We start from the raw sequence: 14244 nt of genomic DNA on the forward strand, positions 1-14244 counted from the left end.
ACATGGCGAGTTGCGTAGGGAGATGTCGTGAGATGTCGCGACATGGCGAGTTATTCAGCGACATGGCGAGTTGCGTAGGGAGATGTCGTGAGATGACGCGACATGGCGAGTTGTGCAGTGAGATGTCGCGAGATGGCGAGCATGAACATGTCGCGAGTTTTTGGGAAAATTTAGAGAGAAATCAAGTCTTTAGGAAATAGTTGCAGAACCTGTTATATATGAATTATATTTAATTTACATCTATTTTTAATAATCATTATATGATGTTGTTTCTGAATTGATGTTATGTTTGAGATGCTAAGTTGTTGTGATTGCAAGTTGTATAATTGATAACATGTAATATGTGTTTTGTGCAACTGGTGATGAATATGCTAAAATAATTAGGACTTGGAGATGGTCTGAATATGCATATGTTAGTTGAGTTTTGCACAATACACTGCATAGTTGTCAAGAGGCAATGTTTGCTAGTTCTCGTGGAGGCTAGTGACTTGTCCCAAAACTGGAGTGGTTTTGAAGCCTAGAGCGAGGGCTTTATTGGTGGTTATCTGTCTGGAGTGGACGCGGTGATACCGCTAAGGATAACAACTTTGGTACCAAAGGCATTTGCACGGGTCTCACTTGAGTCATATGTGTTATGGTGATATTTTTGGAGAGATTTGATGTGGTGGTAATTAGAGACTATTATATATGTTCTAATTGAGCTATAATTTATGGAGTATTTGCCATAACTGTGAACTTGATTAATTATGTTAAAATTACATAATTTATTATTTGTTAGTGAATGTGAGTAATTTATGTGGAGCATAGATAAGCTTTTACATTATTTATTATTATGCTTATCCATATGATATGAGTTCTCACCCTTCTGTTGGAATGATGTTCTATGCGACATCGCTCAGGTACCGAAGATAGTGGAGCTTCTCGCGAGGGTTAGTTGGAGGAGCTAGTCTTTCATTTACGGTTTAGTTAGGGGAGTCATGCTCTGTTATGTAACATCGGGAAACGTTTAGTTTTGTACCTTGATGTTAAGAGTTACCTATGAACTCTCTTTATGTTAAATTTTGGAGTTGAAATAAATCCGCTGTGCTATGCATATGATGTTGCGACATTAAAGTTGGAAAATTTATATATTTATTATGAGCATGACAGGTGTTTTGATTTATGTTTATGGAGAATAAGTGTGACACCCTCTGTGTTATGCATTTTACTCTGATTTATGATATATTATTATGCGGGGTTTAGAGGGTGTTACAACTTGTGAAAACCCAAATCGGCGTTGGTTTCAGGGGCGGAGGGCATGTCCTTGAGGAGGCTTTTGGGGGCCGGGGTTGAAGAATTGAAGTGTGGTATGCGTCCCTGTCGCTTGCGCCATAGAGATCTTGTGATTGTCTACTTATTTCTTTTTCTTCTCTATATATGTTACCATACTTGTCTTTCCCTTATTGCATTATGTTTTGGTTACTTTTTCTTAATCGTAAGTTAAATGAGTAAAAATTGTACTTTACCCGTTTAAATCAAATTATCATTTTTCTCATACCATCTCATGGCCTTAATCAGTGTAATATGTGTAGTTTATCATTTTGCCCTCTCATGTTTACAATGGTGCCATCATGTAGCAGGCTGACATAGATAAAACATAAGTATCTAGTGCAGTTATCTTGGTAATGAAGGAATATGTATAATTGGCCGACTGACCATTCCTGTTTCATGAGGATTATATTAGAGTGATAGATAATTCCTTCTTTTAGAATTAGGACTTGTGGTTGTGTCTTAACTTAGTAGACAGAATCATAGAATTTATTTCTCATTGTATTTTTGTTAAAAATATATTCTAATTTTGTTATCGTAATTAAAGTCTAAGATACTTGAAAACACCAACAAAAAATCAAGAAATAAATCACCTTAATCCTAATCAAATCTAAAATTAAAAAAGATACTAACTAAAGATAGATAAAAACTACCAAAATCTAGCAAATCACAATAAAAACTCATAAAATCATGAATTAAATAAAAATCCGAAAATTCAATAAAATACCATAAAAATTAATTAATACTCCAAAAATAAATCAAAAATAAAATAAAAGACCAACAGATAAAACCAAGAAATAAACAACTTAAATCAATAATAAGATAAATTAAGATAAAATCATGAAATAAACAACCTAAATCATAATCAAATCTAAAATTTAAAAATGTACTAAATAAATATAGATAAAAACTATCAAAATCTTGCAAATCACAATAAAAACTCATAAAATCCTAAATTAATTAAAAATCCGAAAATTCAATAAAAATACCATAAAAATTAATTAATACTCTATAAATAAATAAAAAATAAATAAAGATAAAATCAAGGAATACACAACCTAAATCTTAATCAAATCTAAAATTTAAAAATATATTTTTTATGAGAAATAACTTGAGAATGACACGTGGAATTTTTTTATGAGAATTAACGTGGGAATGACACATCACTAAGAATTAACGTGAGAACGACACGTCACTAAATCAGCCTGATATGAGTTCTTCTTTTCTAATATATATTGATATTGATTGATTTTAATATTAATATCATATAGGTATTAATGTGAAAATAAAGTAATGTTAAATATAAAAAGAATTATACAAGTATGTCTTTTTATGTCATTTTACAATTTTAGCTTGTTCAACAGCTAGTTTTACCAAACACTTTTGCTCCAATTACGTAACTTTTAAGCTTTCAGCTAGCTTATAAGTTTTCAGCTTTCAGCTTCAGGTAGCTTATCAGCTAGACATGTCAAACATAGCCTATGTTTTATTTGAAAATGGCTTAAGAAATTTTAATATTTATAAGATATCTTAGACTTACTTTATAAAATAAAAGAAATAACAATTTGTTATTTCATTTAACAGTTAAATAAATTATTTAATACAATATTAAATGTTAAATTAAATAAGATTGAGTCAAAGAGAATATTCCATTAGTATTTTTAATACGTTGTTAACTTATTAGAGGGAGTGAGATAAGCAGTAAGGTGTAGTATAAATTTTGGATAAAAGTTAAATTGAGTATTATCACACAAAAAGTGAATGTACTTTTACACAACAATGTATTGTTTTTACAGAAAATGAGCAAATAGTACCTCTAATCGCAGTAGTGATGTAAGATTGAGTGTGAGTGATATGGTTTGAGAAATATGGAGTTGAAATGGTGTTGGAAGAATTCTTATACAAAATATAGGGTTCATTTTCCCTGAAAGAATGGATGATAACACATAATTGATAGACACATCATGAAATCAAACCAGAGATATGAGTAGAATGATAAAAGCACCAATCGATAAGAAGTTGATTCCTATCAAGGATGAACATTAAAGACCTAATTAGAAAAATTAAAGCAAATAAGAAGAAAAGTAAACATAAAGCAATACAATTTAGGGAAAACTATGGAAATGGTCCCTGATGTTTGAGCGAGCGCTGGTTTTGGTCCCTTCCCGGAGTAACTTCCGGAAATGGTCCCTCCGGTGGCCAAAAGCACCGCGCCTGAGTTTTGCACCGGCCACCATGCACACATGGCCACGCCACGTCAATTAATGAGATGACGTGGCATTTTTTTTTTTGTTTTAAAATAAAAAACTAAAAAACCTTAAATTAACTAAATTTAAACCTAATCTAATATCCTAATCCAAGTACACCAAATGTAAACCTAAATTCATGCTACTTAACATCTGAATTCCCAAATCCTCAATTCATGTCTTAGGGTTCTGAGTTTTCCCCAAATCCGAGCTTCTTCCCCAAATTCGAGCTTATCTCCCCAAATTCGAGCTTCTCTCTTCATCATCCCAGCATCTTCATCAACACATTTATCATTGTGTGTGCTAATCGTGCATCATCATCACATTCGACCCTTTATCTTCATCCTCCACGAATCTGACATGATGGGTAAGGCTACATCTTCTGGTTCTGGTTCCGCCTCCGCTTCCGGTGGTCGTTCTTCCGCTGCTGCCGTTATGCGTCGTGGATTCTGTGACTGTGGAGAAAGGGTTCTTTACTTGACCTCCCACAGTGACGCGAACCCAGGAAGGAAGTTCTGGAGGTGTAGTAATTGGAAGGTATGTAATCAATCATCGTTTAACACTTGCATAGTATTGTTCCTTGTTGACACTTTTCTCGATTTCATTTGCAGTCACCACCTGAGTGTGGGTTTTTTTTGTGGGATGATGAATATGCGTTTGAAGGAGCAAATACCAGAGCTGTAGTTGAACTGACCAGAACATTGCGTGAATTGGATGTGATGAAGAATAAACTGGAAGAGAGCAAGAAGACCTTGGAGGAGTGTAAGATGAACTTAGAGGATTTGAGGAGGAAGAATGATAAGGTTCAGAGGAAGCTTGAGTATGAAATGATGAAGAAGAATATGGCTATTGTTTGTGTTATTCTGTCATGGTTTTGGTTTGTGTTTATGTCAGGAAAACTTAATGTTGTTGTGTAGGTAGTTGAAAGTCAGGGATGTAATATTGAAGGATGATGAAAAATTGAAAGGAATTGAAGTTGGTTGTTGGATACAACCTAAATGTATCTTTGTTTTCATTAATGTATGAGACTTTTGTTTACAATTATCTTACATATCTCCTTTTTTTCTTGCTTTGCTTTTGGTTCTAGTAAAAGACAGCACAAAAGTGAAAGATTCTTGCACTGACAAAATAGAATAGACATATAACAAAATTGAGAATCTCAACTATTCATGTACTGGCAAAATTCAGAAGTGAAGGGAAATGGTCCACTTGGTTAATATTGTCAACAAAAGCACATGAATAATCCATGGAAATGACAATCTCAATGATCCTTGTTTGTGGTCCAGCCACTATCAAACAACAACAACAAGCATTAAAGAAAGGGAAATGGTCATGGCCTAAGTGGTCCACAATACATAAAGTATATCAAAAAATGCACCCCATGTGCAGGATTAAACTATTACAACCATTTAAAGACTCTAGATCTACTCCTTCTCTCTAACTATCAGCAACTCTTTTTCCTTTCTTGAGGTGTTTTTTTCCTCTCTGACCAGAACCTTCAGCAGCAGCTTGTGTGACACGTTCAACATGGACTTGACTTCCAAGATTGTTTGCAGCAAGGCCCTCCACCCAGGCTGGCTCAGAAGCTTGTTCTGTGACACTAAGCTGCATAAAAGAAAATGAAAATTTAAGGATGCAGAAGCTCAGAAGAGAGGTATGTATCCCAACAAACATTATAGATCTGAGTAGAATTATTACCCTTTGAGTTTGGTCTTGAGCAGGGGTTGAGGTTTTGTTCTTTGAAGGTCCTCTACCTCTTTTAGTCCTCTTGACTTGTCCAGAAGCTTCAGCAACATCAATACCTTGATCCTGTGTGATACTTGCCTGCATTCAAGAATAAGAATATCAAAGCTCCATAACAACAGCTCAAAGGTATGTCTATGTAAATTTAGATCTGGGCAAGATTTATACAATCTGAGATTGTTCTTCAGCAGGGGCAGGGGTATTTTTCTTAGAAGCTCCCCTTTTATTCTTTCTCACCTGCACACAAGGCTACAACTCAATTAATTGTACAATAAAAAATGGAACTTCAATGATAATGGATAGATCTGTGCAGGTTACTTACATTGGAATTTATCTGAGTAGGATCAAGCACTTGACTACCACTTGCATCTCCCTCAACAACAGTGTTTTCACTGTTAGCATTGACCTGTATGCAGGTAAAACACAAAGATGATTGAATTAGTTTATCCTTTCATGATTGTATGTAAAAAAGATAGAAGGAGAGTTGGTAATTTTACCCTGTCAGCAGATTGTCTTCTAGGTCTAGCAGCAGCCTGATTGCTACTTTCAGGGACATGGGAATCTGGGGAGACCACTGGATTCCTGCAGCTTCTTGAATTATGCCCAAACTGCCCACACCTACTGCGTAACCTTGTCTGATTGTCAGTTGTGTCTTCATGTGGATCTCTCCTCCTTAGCTTCTTAGGTCTCCCTGGGGCTCTCTTGTACAAAGGAGGCAGGATGTAAGGATCATTGGTTGTTGGCCAAAGTTTTTGACCATTAATGGGTGTGATGACATGGCCATAAGTTGCCATATAGGCTTCCCTCCTGTAGTATGGATGGACAAAGTCTTCTGGCCTTTGTGAACTGTGTGAAATGGCAGCAACTATTGGATCAAGCGCTTACCACTACGCCAAAAGCAATTGCTGTTAGTGAGGGCGCAACTTTATTTCCTTATAGCACAGAGTCCTCAAGGGGCTGCGATGTTAAGCGCCATGGGGTGGGATGTTAAGCCCATCGAATCCTAAGGGTGACGCTGGATTAATAAATCCAACAATCTCCCCCCCAGTGTTAACCGGGGGATTCGAACCCATGACCTTGCTCTGATACCACTTATTGGATCAAGCGCTTACCACTACGCCAAAAGCAATTGCTGTTAGTGAGGGCGCAACTTTATTTCCTTATAGCACAGAGTCCTCAAGGGGCTGCGATGTTAAGCGCCATGGGGTGGGATGTTAAGCCCATCGAATCCTAAGGGTGACGCTGGATTAATAAATCCAACAATCTCCCAATTGTAAGATCAAGTTTTGATCTAGTAGTACAACTCTATGTTTTGATGATTACAAGTTAACCTTTTGATATGAACAATTGTGGTACTCTAACGTGTTTTTCTGAGTGTGCTATTTACAGGCTCTGACCTCAACTCAATCTCACACAAATCAGAAGCACTGTGTATAAAGGGTAACCCAAGCAACGCTTTCGCATTCACCATGTTCAGTATGAACAGTGGAAAAGCTTCAGAAGTTCTGAAGCTATACAAACTCTGATGTGGACTCAGTCGCTAGAAGCTCTGAAGATCCAGAAGTTCTGATAACCAAGAAACACTGAAGGTTCAGATGTTCTGATGGTGTAGAAGACTCTGAAGATCCAGAAGCTGAATAGTGGAAACTCTGAAGTCCAGAAGCAAGAAACTCTGAAGGCCATGTTCTTCCCTCTGAGTTCAGAATCAGAAGATACAATGGTCAGAGGATCTGTGCTTTCCCTCTGACTCTGATCAACCGGCTTCACAAGTTCCAATATGAAGTATTCCCCTGATCAGAAGTCTCCTAGGTTAAAAGGTCAAGTCGCTATCCAAGTACAAAAGCAAGTGTACCTTCCTGACGACCTACCTAACGTTCTCAGCCACAGCAGAAGCTGGATTTTCCAGAACTGCCCTCCAACGGTAGCATTTCCCATGCAACGCTCAACCCTAATCCTTGGAGTATATATATAGAGGCTGAAGATTGAAAGAAGTGGCTAGAAAGAAATACACACGCGCAAGACATATTCAAAATATTCTAAGCTTTCTTTCATCTGAAATTCATTGAGTTTACAATTAGCTTTTTAGAAGCAAATCTCTTGTAAACAATTCTTTGATAAACAGTTTGTTTAGTTCCTTTAGGAGATCAAGGTTGATCGGATCCTAGAGAAGACTAAGAGAGTGAATCTTAGTGTGAGCTAAGTCAGTGTAATTGTTAGTCACTTGTAGGTTTCAAGTGCAGTTGTAACTCTTACCTGATTAGTGGATTGCCTTCATTCTAAGAAGGAAGAAATCACCTTAACGGGTGGACTGGAGTAGCTTGAGTGATTTATCAAGTGAACCAGGATAAAATCCTTGTGTGCTTTTCTATCTCTTATCTTTAGCACTTAAGTTCTCGAAAGATTTACCAAAATCTTTAAGGTGGAAGTTTTGTACTGAAAACGTTATTCAAACCCCCCCTTTCTACCGTTTTTCATACCTTCAGCAACTGCGTGCCTACAGGGGATCCCCACCAATTCCCAGAAGTTACAACTGCAAGTGTGCTCAGCCAGATTAACAACAAACTGGTCTTGGCTGACCATGTGCTTGACCTCATACTTGTCTTCACCACAACGTGTAGCAACCCAGTATCTCACCATTTCAATCTCATGCTCCAATCTTTTCAATGGCTTTGGCATGACTTCCCCCTTATACTTCTCCAACTTTTCATTCATTGTAGCAAACCTCCCCATAATGTAACTTCTGATCCAATCCACCATTGTCAGAACTGGCTTATCCCTGACCAACAATATGGTAGCATTAAATGACTCCGACAGATTATTCATCAACACATCACATTTTGGATAAAATGTGAATGCATGCTTGCACCAAGCCCTTGTAGGAATCTGCATCAGCCAAGTGTATGCTTCTGGATGCAATGCCTGCAACTCCATCATCTTTTCAGTCCATAGCTGGTGATAGGTTGCCTTTGCAGCAGCCATCATGAGGTTCCTTATGACTACCCCTCCTCCAAACTTCTTTTTAAAGTTGGCATACAGATGCCTAAGACAGAATATGTGTTCTACTCCTCCCATGAGGTCATCAAAAACAGTTAGCAAACCCTGCAAAATTTAGGACACTTCATAAATGGGTTCAACAAGGAAATTAGTGAAATGGACAGTTAGTGAAATTGACATTTTACCTTCTGTTGATCAGAAATGAATATCCACCTCCTATCTGCCCCAATGTCATCTAATAAAATTTCAAGGAACCATCTCCAGCTCTCCTTGCATTCTGATTCAACAACTGCAAAAGCCAAAGGGAAATACTGATCATTGGGGTCCCTGGCCACAGCACACCGTAAGATTCCCCCAAACTGTGTCTTCAAATGGCAACCATCCAACCCTATAAATGGCCTGCACCCTTCAACAAACCCCTTCTTGCAACCCTCCAAACACATGTAAAATCTCTGAAACCTATGATGTAAGGCTCCAGGAAACCTTTCAATGCCAATCTTACATGTGTTTCCTCTGGACTTACTAATAAGCTCTGCACTAAAGCGATACAGGTATGTGGTCCTATCATTGTTTTGATACTAAAAGTTGCCTTTCCACCAACTTTACTACAAAGCATGACGAAAGCACAATCTTCTCTCCTACACTTGATCCTGTACCTAATGCCATCATTCTTCACAGTCCTTATCTGCCTACCATTCAGCACAGTATGGTCCCTGACAGCATCTTTAAATTGTTTCAATGATCTGAATTCCATCCCAAGCTGGAACTTGAAATCCTCCCTCATGTCTTCCTCGTGAAACTGTGTGAAATTTCTGTTCTCCTGTAGCATATCATCATCATCACTGCCAGACACACTACCAAGGTCCTCAGAATCATAGGCATTCTCCATTTCATGGTCACTGTGTAAACCGGTTCCACCATCAGCATCACCAAGGATCACACTAGGCCCACTCCCAGCAATTTCATATGTCCCTCCCTACATCTTCCTCAGCTGTTCATTCAACAAAGACTCAGCAATGCCAATATTGTTATTCTGAAAGCCATCATCCTTGTCTACTGCCCTCTCTTCCTCAGAATCACTAAAGTGAATATCCTGCACAGAATCCTCCCCATCAGTCTCAGACTCATAACCAAAATCAATGTCCTCTTCTTCTTGTCCACCTTGTTCAACATGTGGGATTAGAGCTGTCAATACGGGCCAGCCCGACCCATATGGGTCAGCCCGTATGGGTTGGGTTGAAAACGGGTTGGGTTGTGTCAACCCGGGGCCTTAACGAGTCAGGAAAATATGAACCCAACCCGGCTCGCTACGAGCTCGCGGGTTGGTGGGCTGGCTCGCGGGTTGGGTGAAAAAAATATAAAATATAGATAAATTGGATTAGAAAATGTTTTAAAAAAATAATTTCACAAAAATACTTAAATAAATTGGTAACAACTCATAAGAAAGAGGTTTATCAACCCATTAATTTGTATGTCACATTTGAAATATAGTAAAGTAACTTTTTGGTTACAAAATATAGTAAAATAATTTAATTGACAAGATTTAAAAACACAATTATTTTATTGTCACATTTAAAATAAGATAAATAATATAATAACAATAAATAAAACACAAAAAATTGTCTCAAATTTAAAGAAATGAAAATTTCCATTTTTCTATCTAAAAGTAATCTATAAAACTAACCTTAAATTAAAGACAAATAAAATAATTTTTTTAATAAAAAATAACTCTAACCCGACGGGTTGGCTCGCTTGACCCGCGGGTTGGCCCGTCTAACCCGCGGGTTAAACGAGCCGGGTTGCACTAACCTAAGTTCTTTTCGAGCTGGAATTTAACCAACCCAACCCGACTCATTTAGCCAACCCGTCGAGCTGGCTCGCGGGTTGGAACCCATATTGACAACTCTATGTGGGATGTTATCAGGTACTTGATCATCACCTTGCACTTAAAATAAAAACTCTCAGTTAGATATTGAAATTCACAATTCACAATCCAGCCCCAATTTAAATTCACAATTCAAAGGAAGTAAATATCACACCTGCAACATTACTTTCTTGCTGCTGCACCCCCACAGCTTCATTAACAACTTCAAATTTATCACCACATAGCATGTCACCACTAAGCATGTTCTCAGGGACTTGATCATCAACTTGCACTTCAAATAATGACACATAATTTAGGGAAGGGAATTGTATGACATATAATTAAGGGAAGTAGGAAATTGACAATTGAAAAGAAAAGAGAGTCAAACCTGCAACATTAGGTTGCCCCAATTCTTCACCAAGCTGCTGCACCCTTATAGCCTCATTAATAACTTGACTCTGACCACCCATTTGGCTTCCTAGTCCACCTTGACCATTAGGAACCACTTCACTTTCAGCACCAATGTCTTCTTCATCACTAGACAACACCACAAATGCAGGCTGGCTATTTTTCTTTTTTTCTCTCCCAAGCCATTGCACTCTATTTGACCTTCTAAGAGGCTGTGTAGCAGGTCTCTTGGCTGGAGTAGCCTTCTTTGGTGGAACAAAATTCTTTGGTAACATCATACGTGGACCATCCTTCTTTGGTAACAGCATACGTGGACCATCCTTCTTTGGTGGAAGAGAAAATGGACCTACCTTCTGAGATGGACGCTTCTAAGATGGAGGCTTCTGAGATGGAGGCTTACAGGGTTTTTCAGGGTTCTTGGTTGGTTGGGTGGCATATGGAGTAATAGTCAGCTCATCATCATCATGCTCCACAAACATGTGGGCTAACCCTCTATTGTCAACTGCATATGTGCCCAGCACCATAGCATCATTATCGGTCAACAAAGGGCGAAATTTGCGAGCAATGGCATCATCTTGTGTCCTCCACCATAGCTTGAACTTGCCTTCTCTATACCCCATATTCTCAACAATATCAATACATTCAAGGTAACCCCACTTGTCCAGATCAACATCAGTAACGGTTGTCACTCGTCCCTCTCTGTAATGAGGGTGTGGGTCCGAAGAAAACAACCCAGAATGGTGCACAACAACTGTGAATGCCATATCCTACAACAACATAAGCAAAAATTCCAATAAATTATGTCTTTACTACCACTGATGTTGAATCATTGAAAAACCCTAAAGTGAAGAACCCTAAGCAGTGAATCAACATTTTGAGATGAAAACCCAAAATAGAAAGGGAGTATTTTCGAAATGGAATCCACTCATTAGGCGCGGTGGTTTCGAAAACAAAGGAAGAAAGGGACCAACCTTTTAGGCGCAACAGTCTCGTCGTTCTCTCACATGCACCAGTCGCAGCCACCGTCACAACCAAAACTCAGTCGCAGCCACCGTCACAACCAAAGCTCAGTCGCAGTTCGTTCGAAGAAGGTAAGGGACAAGGGATGGATAATGGGTGGGTCAGAATAGATAAGGGATGGATTATTAGGATTAGGATTTTGTTTAGATTAGGTTTAAATTTAGTTAATTTAAGGTTTTTTAGTTTTTTTATTTTAAAACAAAAAAAAATGCCACGTCATCTCATTAATTGACGTGGCGTGGCCATGTGTGCATGGTGGCCGGTGCAAAACTCAGGCGCGGTGGTTTTGGCCACCGGAGGGACCATTTCCGGAAGTTACTCCGGGAAGGGACCAAAACCAGCGCTCGCTCAAACATCAGGGACCATTTCCATAGTTTTCCCTACAATTTATATATATATTTTTTAAGTAAAAAGATTTTATTTCATCATGAAAAACTTCAAGGTCCGAACAAGGGACAAAAAGGGGAGACAGTCGAAATAAAAAGAAGGATCCAAAACTTGTATAGAGCAGAAAAATAAAAGCCCAACAAAGTAATTTATAGTTAGGGTAAGGCCCTTAAGGTAATGTTACGTCTTCCCCATACTAAGCCTAAATTTAATAATAACTAATGGAATAAACTAAAGGTAATAAAACTGTAAAATATAAAAATAAGGCTAAAAAACATTTTTGCCCCCTGATGTTTCAAGTTTGTGCAGATTCTGCCATTACTATATTTTTGTCAACGTTTCTACCCCTCATGTTTTCAAACAGTTCACCGTCTACCCCTCCGTCAGTCAGACTTTCTCATGAGGGGTTCCTGAGTGGATTGGAGAGATGAAGTGATGAGGACAAGGACAAGGACAAGGGTCATGGAGCACTAAAAGGACTTGGAGGACCAATGACTAGGGCAAGGGCTAAAAGGGCCAAGGAAGCACTTCAACAGATGATAGCATTAGCTCTTGAGGAAGGAACCCATGTGCAAGAACTTGAGCCCAAATTGGTGAATTTCCTCATGAACTATGAAGAGGAAGTCGTCCAAGATCAGCCCAATTAATTGGAGCTGAGTTCGAATTTTATTTCTAGTTTTTTTTTCAATCCAATAAGTCCCTAATACACCAAGGATGCATTAGCAATTAATGGACCTGAAGTGGAGGCATGTGGGGCGTGAATAAGAAGGCTTTAAGGGAGGAATATTCCAAGTTTGCATCAGCTCTTGATGGCTGAAGTAAAACTCCAAGAATCTCCTTCAATTGAAGTTAATTTCCTGTTTTTGTTTAATGTTATGAGAGAAAGTTTAGGGGCTGTTACAAGCTGAGCTTGACCAGCTCATTAGGAGTTTTTATTTGAATTTTCAGCTCAGAATTGGATGTTAAAACTCCATAATTAGTCATTAATTGGAGTTAAGACCATGTCTCACCTTTGTAATTCAAAAACAAAGCCAAACTCTTTTAAAAGGGAGGGACGGCCAAGCATGGAGAACATGAATGAATAAGATTATTTTTTCTGAGTTAGTTCAGTTTGTTGAGAGTGATTCTCATATCCCTTGAGTGATTCAAGACCTTGACTTATCAAAGGTTTGCCACCACCTTTGTGAGACGTCTGCACTTCCATATTCATAAAGTTTCATTCCAATTATGTCCATATTTTCCTTGCACGAAATTCTTCTTTGTTTTTCTCTTCCAACTCTGATTTCTCAAGTCCTAAAATCATCCTAGACGATCCATCAAGCCCTTGCATCAACTTGGGGCATATCATTTGGTAATCAGAGCTCCGGTTCTAGGATTTTGGTTTCTTTTCTTATCTGGAATTCTGGTTAGCAACTCTTTGTCATTTCTTGTTACCTTGATTTTAGTTTTTGTTTCTTTTGGCTGAACCATTGCAAAAGTTAAGCCTTGTTAATTGTTCAGAATCAAAAACAAATTACAAAACGAAAATTCAAAAAAAAAAACGAAAATTCAAAAAAAAAATGGCTGAATGGTTCTTGTTTAATTAGCCAAATTCAATTGTTCAAGGTAATTTTGTTGCTAGCATTCCAATTTATTTTCTTCTTTCTGTTTGTTCTTGAATTCTTCTTTAGTCTCTAAATATTTTGAGTCCTTTCCATTTCTGTTGTGATTTGTCTTGTCTTCTTTTGTTTCATATTCTAAAGTCTATTCTAATCTGTGTGATTCTACACAAATTTGGTGGCATAATTCTTTGTGTGTCTTAACTTTGATTTACTCAAGAGATTGTGAGAATTTTTGAGTGGAAAAAGGCAAGAGTGCACATCATAGAAAAGCCAATTTGAGGGAAACACGAGTGAAGTGAGGAAAACACTAACATTTGTTTGTTCTACTTGAATCTTATCATTTGTCAAAGATGTCAGGAGAAGAGGAGGAGCAACCAGCAGTGCGACTCTCGACCATCGAAATGCGGGCTCTTACACAACATCTGGAAAACTTAATGAGGAGGCAAACTGAAGAGATCCACGAAAGGCTGGATCAAATGGAGAACCGGAACAATAGTGACAGTGAAGGCGGGAGGCCACGACGAATTCATGAAAATCCTAGACCTGCTCGGATTGAAGGAGTCAAATTCCAAATTCCTCCTTTTAAGGGAAAGAGTGATCCAGAGGCATACTTGGAGTGGGAACTCAAAATAGAGCATGTCTTTGCTTGCAACAACTATGAGGAGGACCAAAA

The 14244-nt window shown here is 38.1% G+C and overlaps 1 protein-coding gene across 1 annotated transcript; it reads left to right on the plus strand.

Annotated features, from left to right (window-relative positions):
* The first annotated feature begins 3917 nt into the window (after positions 1-3917).
* Positions 3918-4471, plus strand: LOC130744748 (uncharacterized protein At4g04775-like). The gene is made up of 2 exons (XM_057596908.1): positions 3918-4091; positions 4166-4471. The coding sequence occupies exons 1-2, from the start codon at positions 3918-3920 to the stop codon at positions 4469-4471; spliced, it is 480 nt and encodes a 159-aa protein (XP_057452891.1).
* The last annotated feature ends 9773 nt before the right edge of the window (positions 4472-14244 follow it).

This window comes from Lotus japonicus, chromosome 3 (genome assembly GCF_012489685.1).
Source record: "Lotus japonicus ecotype B-129 chromosome 3, LjGifu_v1.2".
NCBI classification, from domain to species: Eukaryota; Viridiplantae; Streptophyta; class Magnoliopsida; order Fabales; family Fabaceae; genus Lotus; species Lotus japonicus.